A 15,245-nucleotide genomic window follows, 5' to 3' on the forward strand; every position below is an offset into this window, starting at 1 on the left:
TGAAAAGCATTACCTTGTGTGTATTACTAGTGGGTGTTATTAAATTGACTAGCAGTAGGCTGATTTCCCAATTTTCTCCTACTCTTACTGTCCTACAGTCCATTCTCTACATAGCAGCCAGAATTATCTTTTAAAAAACTACGTTACTATCTTTTTCAAAGCCCTTCCGTGAGCTTCTCTTTCCACTTAGAATAAAGTCCAAACTCCCTATCATGGCTTTCAAGGCCTTGCATACTCTGCCCTTAGCCCATTTTAATCATTTTCCTCTCATTTTCTATTCCTTAAACATGCTACGCTTTAGGGCCTTTGCACGAGCTCTTGCCTCACTGGGGAGTAATGCTCTTCTCCTAAATCCCCTAAATCTTTTATGCTAAGTTAACTCCTTATTCCTTGTTACGTCACCATCTCAGAAAGGCCACCTTTGTCAGTCCCATCCAACGTAGTTGCTCTTCCACAAAGCATGTTCCTTCTAGCACTGTGACACCATCCTATTTTATCTTCTTTATAGCACTTAGCACTCTTTGAAATTATTTTATGAATCTGATTGCTTGTGTTTGTTTTTACTTTTCTGAATATATGCTCCATGAAAACAGGGACCATGTTTGTTTGTTTACTACTGTGTCTCCAGTGTTTGACTTTATAGTAGGCATTCTATGAATATTGGTTGAAAGAATGAATATCAGAGGTCTCTTGCTATATATATATATATGTAAAATATATAAAATTTAAGTTTAAATATTTCATGTGATCTTGAAATATCTGAGCCTGTGTGTTCTTAATACGTGCTTTCCTGTTGTATAGTATATCTTGCTTACTCTTTTGACCTAGTTGCATTGTAACTAAAATCAATGTTACTGATCTGTCCTCTTGGTTCTGAAATGTAGATGCAAAACACAAAACCTCTGATGGAGAATTTGTACCTCAGACACGTCCACGTAGTAACACTCTTCCAAAAAGCTTTGGCTCTTCCCTAGACCATGAAGATGAAGAGAATGAAGATGAATCCAGGGTCATTCAGAAGGAGAAGAAGCCATCTAAGGAAGCAACACTTGAACTTATTCTGAAAAGACTGAAAGAAAAACGGGTTGAGAGATGTCTTCCAGAAGATATCAAAGTAATTTTGGGGTTGTTATTTTTGCCCAGACTAGCTTTTAGAGTCTCTGAAACCAAATAACTACACAATGGCATAGAGATGTCTAGGTAGTCTGACTGGCCTGAGTCTGCTCCCCAAACTTGCAGATATAGAAACATGTTTTTATCAGCATGCCAGAAGTGCTCCATCGTTCAGGGACTGAATAATAAAACTAAAAAACTAGAATGCCAATCTCTTCGTTTGTTTTGGAGGCACTTGGCAAGATGAATATGTAAAGAACATGAAACATACCTGAATTTGAATCCTCGCCTTGTATCTTAATAGTTATATGTATTGAGCTCTTAGCTTCTGCCAGGCCCTGACTGGTTATATTATGTGCATTCTGCCACTGAGTCCTGTCAATAGCTCTCACTTACATGGATGTGATTATGTCTATTAAAATACTAACATAGGATAGTTGTTATTGAGGATTAAATGAATGAATTCTTTTTGAAGAATTGTCACTCAGTAAAGCCATGCCTAGGGCAGTCCTGGTCAAACCATTTGGCAACCCAAATCATGTATCAGATGAGTTTTGCTGGGAGAATACAGAGGTGGATGGTCTCAGGTGAACTTTTGTCCAGGCAGTGATGAGTCCTGATGTGCATTCCTATCCTGACAACAGAGTACACCTCTCTTACCATCTAAATAGAGTCTTACTCTCCTTTGAGCAGAGCTGGATTAGAAATTCTAATTCCTCCACTCCCCAATTTATCTTGTTTTTTTTTTTATTTGATGTTAGACCAACCTCCTGTCCTCCCCTTTTCCTGTAAATGATTTTGATTGAATTAGCTTTATTCAGATTCATTATCCTAGGTTTAAGGTTCAGGCTTAAGGCTGAAATCACAATGTTTTACAGAGTCTACACCCAGCTATCCTCTACTGAATGTACGTAAATAAAGTGATATTGTTAAAGGAAGATACTATTCATTGAATTTTTTTTTTTTACCTCTAATTTCACTCTGGTGAGAAACAAGGTAGTATTGTCTAGTCCTGGGAATAAATAGAGAGTTTATTTGGTCTAGTGTTATAGGGTGATCTGTGGAACATTAGTTCATTGGGATGTTAAAAAGTGGTCCTATGGAACAAAGTGGGGAAGGTTCTATGGGCACATAAATTTGGGGTGTCCTGTCTACTCTATCCTTTAGAGTACTAAAAGGTATGAGACAAGACTTGCAGTGTAAAGACACTGTCAGATGAAGGGAAACTGAGGTCATAGAGTAGAAGTCTGAAGTCACATATTGACACTGTTGAGCTTTTTCCAGAGTCTTTCTACTATACTTCTGCTAGACTTTCTTAATAGTTTAGGAGAAATATTGGATTATAAGACCTGTGCTGTGTATGCATGTGTGTGTGTGTCTGTCCACACACACAAAACTTCAGTTATAATGTCAATAAAAGACCATGTGCAAAATTAAATAAAATAATAGGCATTTATCTGTGCTTATTGTGTGCTAGGTAGGCGCTATTGTAAATGATTGTACAACATAAATTAACTCATTTAGTCCTTGTTAGAGCCCTATGAGGTAGAGTGAAGTATCCCCATTTTACAGATTAGGATATTGAACAAAAAAGAGGTTAAGTAACTCACCCAAGGTCGCTAAGCCAGTATTCACAACTTGTTCAGATAAAATATAAATCAAGCCACCAAAGGGGATTGGTACCTACTTATTAGAAAACCAGATTCTACAGGACACTGAAAAATATTACTTGCAAATCTGTAAGCAACCGATGTATTCTTAGCTTAGGCTAGAATGGTGATGGGCTGCCCTTTCAACCTAATTATTTACATTGTAGGGGTGAGGAGAATAATGATGGTGCCAATAGAAGTTTTTTTTTTTTTTTTAATTCTAGAAAATGACAAAAGATCATTTGGTAGAAGAGAAAACTTCTCTCCAGAAAAGTCTTCTTTACTATGAAAGTCAACATGGAAGGCCGGTAATGTCTCTCTTGCTAAAAAAGATTTGATTTTCTATCTTAAAAAAGAGCATGGATCACTTTTGTAGCCTACAGTCTTCAGAGCTGTTTTATAGAGCATTGTGTCCTACATTTTGGAGATTGCCTGCTTATTTAAAATGACTTTTTAAAAATTGGAGGGAAAGTCATTGCTTACTGTTTTGGACATTTTAGATTTCTGATGACTAGGTAATTTCCATTTTTCTTGCTTCAGGTGACCAGGGAAGAAAGGCACATTGTTAAACCTCTCTATGATAGATATAGACTTGTAAAACAGATGCTGACAAGAGCTAGCATCACTCCTGTCCTTGTAAGTAAAACACACAAATATTTATCTAGTTCCTTTTACCAAGATCTACCCTTTAAAAGAAAATTATTATGGTGGTACATTGGAGAGATAAACAGCCAAGGTAGCAAGAATTGTATATGTAAGGTGAGGTTACTCCTTTTAAAAGAATAGGAAAGTAATAGTAAGTGCCTGCTACTGTCTCCCAGGCTGTTTTGTTTTGTTTTGTTTTTTTTGCTGAGGAAGAATCGCCCTGAGCTAACTTCTGTGCCAGTCTTCCTCTATTTTGCATGTGGGTGGTCGCCACAGCATGGCCACCACTCAGAGGTGTAGGTCTGCACCTGGGAACTGAACCTGGGCCGTTGAAGCAGAGAGCACCAAACATAACCACTAGGCCGTGGGGCTGGTCTGTCCCAGGCTTTTTTGTAAGCATTTTTATGTATGATTATGTCATTAAATTCTGACAAGTTAAGTCACAACACATAGCAGATGATAGCCTCATTTCACAGTTGATGAAACTGAGGCTCAGGAGTGATGTACCCAGGGTCACCTACTTTGTGGAATTAAAAAACTCATATTTCAGACCCTCACCTAGTTTCTTTCCGTTTAAATTCACATCTTTGAAAAATATATCAGTTTTGTGATGGCTGTCACTATGGTGTGCTCTTAATTGCACAATACTATAAACTGATTTTTTTTCAAGTTCATTTTTAATGAAAGAATCTATTAAAATAATGCTTATTCATATTGGTGTTCATTTTTAGAGAAAAATGGAGACTCTATACTTAGGTGCAAGTTAAGTACTTTCCCCAAATTAACCATTAGATAGTATGGCTCTAGATTTCTCTGAGGCTCAAATAGAAAACAGAATGTAGCCCATTCTGCATCATCCTAGGAATTAATTCACTGGAGCTTATGGTTTGGTTAGGCTTCCAGGCCATTTCTGTGTCAGCAGCCACTTGCATAGGGGTTTCCTGCAGGCTCTGTCTGCCTCACTGCTTGTTATTACAAGGTTCACATTGGCCTTCAGAGCTCTTTCTAGTCAGCCCTCAGACAAATGGATTATGTTTTAATTGGCCATTTTTTCAGTTGGTCCTCTCAACACTGTCTTGTTTAATCAGTTTTCTTTAAACAAGGAATCCTGTATGGGTTATTCTTTACACATAAGAGAGTTTATTTAATACAGATTTTATCCTTTGATTAGAAGGTATTTTTGTGTGTCACTGACATTTTCACAGTTCCATAGTAGTATAAATAGTCTTTGAATTTCTTTGTGAAAGCGATTTTAGAATTCTACAGGTTTATGTTTAAAAACTGAGTCTATAGGAAGCATTTCTAGATCTTATGGACTCCTAGATGTGATTATCATAAAGAGAAATTTGAAGTCTAAAAGTTAAGCCAAGACAATTCAATAGGAAAGAATAGTGTTTTCAACAAATTGTGCTGGGACGACTGGATATCTACATGCAAAAAAAGGATGAATTTAGACCCTTACCCCACACAAAATTTAACTCAAAATGGATCATAGACCTAAATGTAAGAGCTAAAACTATAAAACTCTCAGGAAATAGAAGAATAAACCTTTGTGACTTTGGACTAGGCAATGTTTTCTTGGATATGACACCAAAAACACAGTGACAAAAGAAAAAATAAATTGGACTTTATCAAAATTAAAAAATTTTATGCATGAAAGGACACTTAAGAAAGTGAAAAGACAACCCACAGGATGGGAGAAAATGTTTGCAAATCATATGTCTGATAAGGACTTGTATCCAGGATATATAACAAATGATTACAATCCAATAATAAAAAGATGAATAACCCTATTGAAAAATGGGCAAAGAATTTGAGTAGACATTTTTCTAGAGAAGATATATAAATAGCCATTAAGCACATGAAAAGATGTTCAGTATCATTAGTCATTAGGAAGTGCAAATGAAAACCACATTCAGATACCACTTTATACCCAGTAGTATGTCTATAATCAAAAAGACAGATAACAACAGTGTTGGTGAGGACGTGGAGAAATTGGAACCCTACACACTGCTGCTGGGAATGTAAAATGGTGTAGCCACTTTGAAAAACAGGTTGGCACTTCCTTGAAACATTAAACATAGAGTTACCATATCACCCAGCAATTCTCCCAGGGATGCCCAAGAGAATTGAAAGTGTATGTCTACACAGAAACTTGTACACAAATGTTCATAGCACCATTACTCATAATAGCCAAAATGTAGATACAACCCAACTGTCCAGCAACTGATGGATAAACAGAATGTGGTATATCCATATAATGGAATATTATTCAGCCATAACAAAGAGTGAAGTACTGATACGTGCTGCAACATGGATGAACCTTGAAAACATGCTAAGTGAAAGAGGCCAAACACAAAAGGCCACATACTGTATGATTCCTTTTATATGAAATATCTAGAATAGGCTAGCCCATAGAGATAGAAAGTAGATAGATTAGTGTTTGCAGAGGGCTAGGGTGAGAGGGCAAATGAGTAATAGCTAATGAATACAGGATTTCTTTTTGGGGTGATAAAATTTTTGGAATTAGGTAGCAGTGATGGTTGCACAACTGTGTGATTATACTAAATACCACTAATTGTACGCTTTAAAGAGTGAATTTTGTGGTATGTGAATTACATTTCAGTGAAGCTTTTTCTTTTCTTTTTCTTTTTTTTGGTGAGGAAGGTTGGCCCTGAGCTAACATTTGTTGCCAATCTTCCTCTTTTTGCTTGAGGAAGATGTGCCCTGAGTTAACATTGTGCCAGTCTTCCTCCATTTGTTTGTATGTGGGATACTGCCACAGCATGGCTTGACAAGTCGTGTGTAGGTCCACACCCAGGATCTGAACCCGCAAAGCCTGGGCCACTGAAGCAGAGCATGCAAACTTAACCACCATGCCACTGGGTTGGCCCCCAAAGCTCTGTTTTTTTTTTTTTTGTCCCCTCATTTTATTTTATTTTATTTTTTATTAAGATTATGATAGATTACAACCTTGTGAGATTTCCGTTGTACATTATTGTTAGTCATGTTGTGGGTACACCACTTCACCCTTTGTGCCCTTCCCCCACCCCCACCCCCCCCCCCTTTCCCTGGTAACCACCGATCAGTTCTCCTTGTCTATATGTTAACTTCCACCTATAAGTGAAGTCATATAAAGTTCGTCTTTCTCTGTCTGGCTTATTTCGCTTAACATAATACCCTCAAGGTCCATCCATGTTGATGTGAATGGAACAATTTGGTCCTTTTTTATGGCTGAGTAGTATTCCATTGTGTATATATACCATATCTTCTTTATCCATTCATCAGTTTCTGGGCATTTAGGTTGGTTCCATGTCTTGGCTATTGTAAATAATGCTGCGATGAACATAGGGGTGCATGGGACTCTTGGGATTGTGGATTTCAGGTTCTTAGGATAGATACCCAGTAGTGGGATGGCTGGGTCATAGGGTATTTCTATTTTTAACTTTTTGAGAAATCTCCATACTGTTTTCCATAGTGGCTGCACTAGTTTGCATTGCCACCAACAGTGTATGAGGGTTCCTTTTTCTCCACAACCTCTCTAACATTTGTCACTCTTGGTTTTGGATATTTTTGCCAATCTAACGGGTGTAAGGTGATAGCTTAGTGTAGTTTTGATTTGCATTTCCCTGATGATTAGTGATGATGAGCATCTTTTCATGTGTCTATTGGCCATCCTTATATCTTCTTTGGAGAAATGTCTGTTCATGTCCTCTGCCCATTTTTTGATCAGGTTGTTTGTTTTTTTGTTGTTAAGCTGTGTGAGTTCTTTGTATATTATGGAGATTAATCCTTTGTCGGATAAGTAGCTTGTAAATATTTTTTCCCAATTAGTGGGCTGTTGTTTTGTTTCAATCCTGTTTTCCCTTGCCTTGAAGAAACTCTTTAGTCTGATGAAGTCCCATTTGTTTATTCTTTCTATTGTTTCCCTCATCTGAGGAGTTATAGTGTCCGAAAAGATTCTTTTGAAACGGATGTCAAAGAGTGTACTGCCTATATTCTCTTCTAGAAAACTTATTGTTTCAGGCCTAATATTTAGGTCTTTGATCCATTTTGAGTTTATTTTTGTGAATGGTGAAAAAGAATGGTCAATGTTCATTCTTTTACGTGTGGCTGTCCAGTTTTCCCAGCACCATTTGTTGAAGAGACTTTCTTTTCTCCATTGTAGGCCTGCAGCTCCTTTGTCAAAGATTAGCTGTCCATAGATGTGTGGTTTTATCTCTGGGCTTTCAATTCTGTTCCATTGATCTGTGCACCTGTTTTTGTACCAGTACCATGCTGTTTTGATCACTGTAGCTTTGTAGTATGATTTGAAATCGGGGATTGTGATGCCTCCGGCTTTGTTTTTCTTACTCAGGATTGCTTTAGCAATTCGCGGTCTTTTGTTGCCCCATATGAATTTTAGGATTGTTTGTTCAATTTCTGTAAAGAATGTCATTGGGATTCTGATTGGGATAGCGTTGAACCTGTAGATTGCTTTAGGTAGTATGGACATTTTAACTATGTTTATTCTTCCATGTGCATGGAATTTCTTTCCATCTCTTTATGTCATCATCAATTTCTTTCAAGAAAGTCTTGTAGTTTTCATTGTATAAATCTTTCACTTCCTTGGTTAAATTTATCCCAAGGTATTTTATTCTTTTCATTGCGATTGTGAACGGGATTGAGTTCTTGAGTTCTTTTTCTGTTAGTTCATTGTTAGTGTATAGAAATGCTACTGATTTATGTATGTTGATTTTATACCCTGCAACTTTGCTATAGCTGTTGATTGTTTCTAATAGTTTTCCTAAGCATTCTTTGGGGTTTTCTATATATAAGATCATGTCGTCTGCAAACAGTGAGAGTTTTACTTCTTCATTGCCTATTTGGATTCCTTTTATTTCTTTTTCCTGCCGAATTGCTCTGGCCAACACCTTCAGTACTATGTTGAATAGGAGTGGTGAAAGTGGGCACCCTTGTCTTGTTCCTGTTCTCAGAGGGATGGCTTTCAGTTTTTGTCCATTGAGTATGATGTTGGCTGTGGGTTTGTCATATATGGCCTTTATTATGTTGAGGTACTTTCCTTCTATACCCATTTTATTGAGGGTTTTTATTATAAATGGGTGTTGGATCTTGTCGAATGCTTTCTCTGCATCTCTTGAGATGATCATGTGGTTTTTGTTTCTCATTTTGTTAATGTAGTGTATCACGTTGATTGACTTGCGGATGTTGAACCATCCCTGTGTCCCTGGTATAAATCCCACTTGATCATGGTGTATAATCTTTTTGATGTATTGCTGTATTCGGTTTGCCAGAATTTTGTTGAGGATTTTTGCATCTATGTTCATCAGTGATATCGGCCTGTAGTTCTCCTTCTTTGTGTTGTCCTTGTCAGGTTTGGGGATCAGAGTGATGTTGGCTTCATAGAATGTGTTAGCGAGTGCTCCATCTTCCTCAATTTTCTGGAATAGTTTGAGAAGGATAGGTATTAAATCTTCTTTGAATGTTTGGTAGAATTCTCCAGAGAAGCCGTCTGGTCCTGGACTCTTATTTTTGGGGAGGTTTTTGGTTACTCTTTCTATTTCTTTACTTGTGATTGGCCTATTCAGATTCTCCATTTCTTCCTGGTTCGGTTTGGGGAAGTTGTAAGAGTCTAGGAATTTGTCCATTTCTTCTAGGTTGTTCAATTTGTTGGCATATAGTTTTTCATAGTATTCTCTTATGATCCCTTGTATTTCTTTGGTATCTGTTGTGATTTCACTTCTCTCATTCCTAATTTTATTTATTTGAGATTTCTCTCTTCTTTTCTTGGTGAGTCTGGCTAAGGATTTGTCGATTTTGTTAATTTTTTCGAAGACCCAACTCTTTGTTTCATTGATCCTTTTTACTGTCTTTTTTGTTTCAATATCGTTTATTTCTGCTCTTATTTTTATTCTTTTCCTCCTTCTACTGACTCTGGGCTTTGTTTGTTCTTCTTTTTCTAATTCTGTTAGGTGTCGTTTGAGGTTGCTTATGTGAGCTTTTTCTTGTTTAGTGAGGTGAGCCTGTATTGCAATGAATTTCCCTCTTAGGACTGCCTTTGCTGCATCCCAAATGATTTGGTATGACGTGTTCTCATTTTCATTTGTCTCCAGATAATATTTGATTTCTTCTTTAATTTCTTCAATAATCCATTGTTTGTTCAGTAGCGTGTTGTTTAGTCTCCACATTTTTGCACCTTTCTCTGCTTTATTCTTGTAGTTGATTTCTAGTTTCATAGCATTATGATCAGAAAAGATGCTTGATATTATTTCAGTTCTCTTGTATTTATTGATGCTTGCTTTGTTTCCCAAAATATGGTCTATCCTTGAGAATGTTCCATGCGCACTTGAGAAGAATGTGTAACCTGCTGTTTTGGGATGAAGTGTTCTATATATATCTATTAAGTCCATCTGGTCTAATTTTTCATTTAGTTCTATAATTTCCTTGTTGATTTTCTGTCTGGATGTTCTATCCATTGGTGTTAATGGGGTGTTGAGGTCCCATACTATTATTGTGTTGTTGTTGATGTCTTCTTTTAGTTCTATTAAGAGTTGCTTTACAAATTTTGGTGCTCCTGTGTTGGGTGCATATATATTTATAAGTGTTATGTCTTCTTGGTGGAGAGTCCCTTTTATCATTATATACTGTCCCTCTTTGTCTTTCTTTATCTGTTTTGCTTTGAAGTCTACTTTGTCTGATATTAGTATAGCGACACCTGCTTTCGTTTGTTCATTCTTAGCTTGGAGTATTGTCTTCCATCCCTTCACTCTGAGTCTGTGTTTGTCTTTGGGGCTGAGGTGTGTTTCATGGAGGCAGCATATTGTTGGGTCTTGCTCTTTGATCCATCCTGCCACTCTGTGTCTTTTGATTGGAGAGTTCAATCCATTTACATTTAGAGTGATTATTGAAATGTGGGAGCCTACCGCTTCCATTTTATGTCTTGTTTTCCGGTTCTCTTCAATTTCCTTTGTTTCTCGTCCCATGGTTTAGTCTGTTCTGATGGAGAGCTCCTACTCTCTGTTGTTGTCCTTCTACTTATCTCCTTTGCTCTTGGTTTTGTAGCCCCTTTCCTTTTTTTGATATTTCAGGAATGAGGGTTTTCCTGAGCATTTCTTGAAGAGGAGGTTTTGTGGCAATGAATTCCCTTAATTTTTGTTTATCTGGGAAAGTTTTTATTTCTCCATCGTATTTGAAGGATATTTTCGCTGGGTAGAGAATTCTTGGCTGCAGGTTTTTGTCCTTCAGATTTTTGAATATATCATTCCACTCTCTTCTAGCCTGTAAAGTTTCTGCTGAGAAATCTGCTGGTAGCCTGATGGGGGTTCCTTTGTAGGTTAATTTCTTCTGCCTGGCTGCCCTTAGTATTCTCTCCTTGTCGTTGTCTTTTGCTAGCTTCACTACTGTATGCCTCGGGGTTGGTCTTCTTGCATTGGTAAAGTTTGGAGATCTATTGGCTTCTGTCACATGAAGTTCCATCTCTCTCCCCAGGTTTGGGAAGTTCTCAGCCATTATTTCTTTGAATAGGCTTTCTGCCCCCTTCTCCCTCTCTTCTCCCTCTGGTATACCTATAATCCTTATGTTGCATCTCCTAATTGCGTCAGATAATTCTTGGAGAGTTTCTTCATTTCTTTTTAGTCTTAGTTCTCTCTCCTCCTCTCCCTGCAGCGTTTCTATATTCCTATCTTCAAAATTGCTAATTCTTTCCTCCATATTATCGGCCCTACTGTTCAGTGCGTCTAGATTCTTCTTAATCTCCTCTCTTGTGTTCTTCATTTCCAGTATTTCTGTTTGGTTCTTCTTTATAGTATCGAACTCTTTTGTGACATAGCTCCTGAACTCGTTGAGTTGTCTATCTGAATTCTCTTTTAACTCATTGAGTTTTTTAATGATGGCTGTTTTGAAGTCATCATTTAGGTTATATATTTCATTGTCTTTGGGATTGTTTTCTGTGTATTTGTCATTTTCCTTCTGTTCTGGAGATTTAATATATTTTTTCATATTGCTTGATGGTGTAGATTTGTGCCTCTGCATAGAGATAGAGTTTAGTTACTGCTTCCACTTGTTTCTACTGGTGTGGTGGGGGAACAGCTGTTTATACTGCACCAACCAGGAACCCTATCAGCTGTTGCTAACTGGGCCTGGGCCCCTCCTCACAGTCACAGTGGTCCTGTGGGTTCCCTCTTCAGCTGTGGTGGCCATCACAAGCAGGCTTCAGGCTGCTGGTGCCTACTATTGCAGACCACCTAGACGTGCCCCCTCCTTAGGGTCTGCAGCAGTGTTATGGGCTTTCCCAGTGGCAAGGGGCAGGATCACTTATATTTGCAGCTCTGTCACTGTTGGCGCCCACAAAATCTCACTTGTCCACTATGGGTCACAGCAGAGCTATGGGCATCTTCTGCAGTCTGTGGTTAGCTCACCTAGCTATGCTACTTTTGTCCCGGGGTCTTCCAGCCTTGTGGTTGCCGGATGGGTGCTCTCTACTAGTGCTGTGCAGAGGCTATCGCTGAGGCTGCTATGAGACTGTAGAGTTTCCCCCTGGGCCACGGAGCCAGGTCGCTGGAACTCCATCCAGCCCCAGTCCCCTCCCCTAGGATTTTGGGGAGCCCCTTGCCCTTTCTGAGGGATAGCCAGAGATGTTGAGATCAGTGGCAGCTGGCTGGCTGCTGCCCTGCCTGGGATTCTCCTCTTTGGGACCCTCCTGGCGTTGTGGATGCTGGGCGGGGCCTCTCTGCTAATGGCAGGTAGAGACTTTGTCTGCTGCCCGGACGGAACTCTGGAGTTTCCCCTTCGGGCCGCGGAGCCGGCTGCTGGAGCTCCACCCAGCCCCAGTCCTCTCCCAGGAGATCTCCGGTAGCCCCGAGCCCCACCCAGGTGAAAGCCCGGTCACTGGGGCTGGTGGCGGCAGCTGGCAGGCCGCCGCCCTGTTTGGGGTTCTCTCCGGGAGCCTCCTGGCGTTGTGGATGCTGGGAGGGGCCTCTCCGCTAATGGCGGGTAGGGGTTTTCCCCGCCACCTCCAGTGTGTAACTCTGGATCTTCCCTCTGGGCTTAGGTGTAATTGCGGGGGGCTTAGGTAGGGCTCTGGTCACCTGTTTCCACCATCGCTCCTCTGGTGTGCGCTCCCTCCTGCCCTTGGTGTGTGGCGATGTTCTGGGGGCATCCGCTGGAAGAACGCCGCTTGCAGGTACTAGGCTGTTCGGGGGTCGGAGTCAGAGAGTTTTCACCTATCTCCACTTCCTCCCGGAGGGAAGTCCGTCTGTCTTCTGATGTATAGCAGCGTGGGTCTCTCAGGTGTCCTGACATGCTGTATGGATATCCTTTGTTAAGTGATGAATGTCCAATTAGTTGTAGATTCGAAGGGGGAGAGTCAAAGAAGACTACTCACGCTGCCATCTTGGATCTTCTTGTTTTTTTTTTTAAAGATTTTATTTTATTTTTCCTTTTTCTCCTCAAAGGCCCCCGGTACATAGTTGTGTATTCTTAGTTGTGGGTCCTTCTAGTTGTGGCATGTGGGATGCTGCCTCAGTATGGCCTGATGAGTGGTGCCATGTCAGCTCCCAGGATTCGAACTGGCGAAACCCTGGGCCACCACAGCGGAGCATGTGAACTTAACCACTTGGCCATGGGGCTGGCCCCCAAAGCTCCGTTTTTTAAAAAGGAGTATAAAGGGGTCCTCAGACCAAAAGAGTTGACAGCTATTGTTAACAAGAACAATGCTCCCAATTAATTATATATAATGCTTTCTTATCTTTTAGAATTTTTAGAATATTTATTCAATAAACTCTTTTAGAATTACCTAGGTATAAGTTATCATTTATCACTCTTATACATACGTAACAAGAAAATACAAGCAAAAATAAAATTGCGATGGAATTCCTAAAAAAATTAAAAGCATATGGTTAGGATTTTGAAAATAAAGTTTAGTATCTGTTCCATGGTGAAGTGAAGCTTCATTGAACGCTTTAAAACCTTAAAATGTAAATCATTTGTATGTTGATGTTACAGGGATCTCCGTCCACCAAGCGAAGGGGTCAGATGTTACAGCCAATCATAGAAGGAGAAACTGCACATTTTTTTGAAGAAATCAAGGTAATCTTTAAGAGAAATCGTTTGCTGATCTCTTTCCTAAAGAAAAAAGTTTCTAACAGTGAAGGCCTGTTTGGTATGTTTTTAGGAAGAAGAAGAAGATGGTGTCAGTCTGTCCCCTGAGTTAACTGATATCTTGAGAACTGCTGTACAGGCACAGACTTCATTGGAAAACTCAGAATCTGATGTTGAAGAAAATCAAGAAAAACTGGCTCTGGATCTCCGGTTGTCAAGTACTCGAGCAGCTTCTATGTATGTATGCTGGTTTGTGAGTTTAGCCTATTTGTGTAATAAAATATACATGCCAAGAAATTCAGTTTTAAATAATTGAGCATTTAGAGGGAATTAATACAGTGCTCAAGAGATACGTCCTTTTTACAAAATGTGATTTACAAATACATGTTGTCATTTACATTTTCTATATTAACCATTATTATGTTTTAAAAATTTAAAAAACTAAAATCCTACATTTGCTACATAAAAAAGTGCAGGAACCAGATGAGAGTTGTTTGTTTGTTCTCTGTCAGCTTCTTTACCTGATAGGGTGTATGGCTGTGGTTCTCAGCCCTAGCTTCACTTTGGGATCACCTAAGGATTTAATTTTTAAAGTACTGATGCAGAGCCCTAGCTGCAGCTATTCTGATTTAGTTGCTCTGGGGTGGAGCTTAGGCATTGGTATGTTCTAAAAGCTCCCAGCTCATTTTAGTTTGCAGCCAAGGTTCTAACCACTGTTAAGAACATAGTGAATCAAGAGTACCCCTTCAATAATGTTTTCTTCCCGTCTCAATTTTAGGCCTGAATTACTGGAACAACTTTGGAAAGCCAGAGCTGAAAAAAAGAAACTACGTAAAACATTACGGGAATTTGAAGAAGCATTTTATCAACAAAATGGAAGGTTTGTTGAGCATCACAAAATTGACTTCTCTTTCTCCTTAAATTCACAAGTGCCCATATGTTAAAATAAAGGAATATACAGTCATGCGCTGCATAATGATGTTTTGGTCAGTGATGGACTGCATATATGACTGTGGTCCCATAAAATTAGTATCATATAGCCTAGGTGTGTAATAGGCTATACCATCTAGGTTTATGTAAATATGGTAGGGAAGGAAGAAATTTTCCTCTACCTTTCTAGGTTCTTCTGGCTGATCTAAGAATTAGACTGATATGAGACAGATTAACAGGAGAAAAACAAAAGTTTAATAACATATATGCATGGGAGAAACCCAGGAAAACTGAATAACTTGCCAAAATGGCCGAAACCCTCACCTTAAATACCATCTTGAGCTAAAGGCAAAAGATACTGGGGGTGGGGAGAGTCAGGGACTTCAAAGGGAAGGTAGACAATTCACAGGTAGGTGGAAAGGAGTAAACATTTGGAAATCAGGTGTTTGCTTGGCCACACAGAAACAGAAGAACACAGAGGGGAGCCCAACGAACAGGCTTTTCTGCGTTCCTCCCTGTCTGCCACCTAGTCATGTTATGCTAAGGTGATAGCTCACTTCCTGAGACAGGTTTTTTTAACCTGAATTCTTTTTAAGGAGGAGGTAACAAGATTTTCTGAGTCTTTTGTTTTTTAAAAATACTCAGTCAAAAATAAACCTCATGTTAAAGAGACACATTTTGGGGTCGCAAATTTTGTTCCCCTTCAGTACACTCTATGGTGTTCGCATGATGATGAAATCGCCTAACAACGCATTTCTCAGAACGTAGCCCATTGTTAATTGACACATGACTGTATAGGAATAGAAATAA

General features: G+C 39.1%; 1 protein-coding gene across 18 annotated transcripts in view; it reads left to right on the plus strand.

Moving 5' to 3' along the window:
* Nucleotides 1-15,245, plus strand: part of FAM13B (family with sequence similarity 13 member B) — a 97,442-nt gene that overhangs the window by 77,616 nt on the left and 4,581 nt on the right. For 8 of the 18 annotated variants that reach the window (XM_014853783.3, XM_014853780.3, XM_014853782.3 and 5 more), the window contains 6 exons: nt 885-1,114; nt 2,987-3,070; nt 3,303-3,398; nt 13,410-13,493; nt 13,579-13,742; nt 14,284-14,385. In XM_014853783.3, coding sequence (XP_014709269.1) covers nt 885-1,114; nt 2,987-3,070; nt 3,303-3,398; nt 13,410-13,493; nt 13,579-13,742; nt 14,284-14,385 — 760 coding nt within the window. The remainder of the gene's footprint in view (nt 1-884; nt 1,115-2,986; nt 3,071-3,302; nt 3,399-13,409; nt 13,494-13,578; nt 13,743-14,283; nt 14,386-15,245) is intronic. The other 10 variants (XM_070517313.1, XM_014853787.3, XM_070517315.1 and 7 more) reach the window with 3 other exon arrangements.

The sequence above is a fragment of the Equus asinus genome, chromosome 9, assembly GCF_041296235.1.
Source record: "Equus asinus isolate D_3611 breed Donkey chromosome 9, EquAss-T2T_v2, whole genome shotgun sequence".
In the NCBI taxonomy this organism is placed as follows: domain Eukaryota; kingdom Metazoa; phylum Chordata; class Mammalia; order Perissodactyla; family Equidae; genus Equus; species Equus asinus.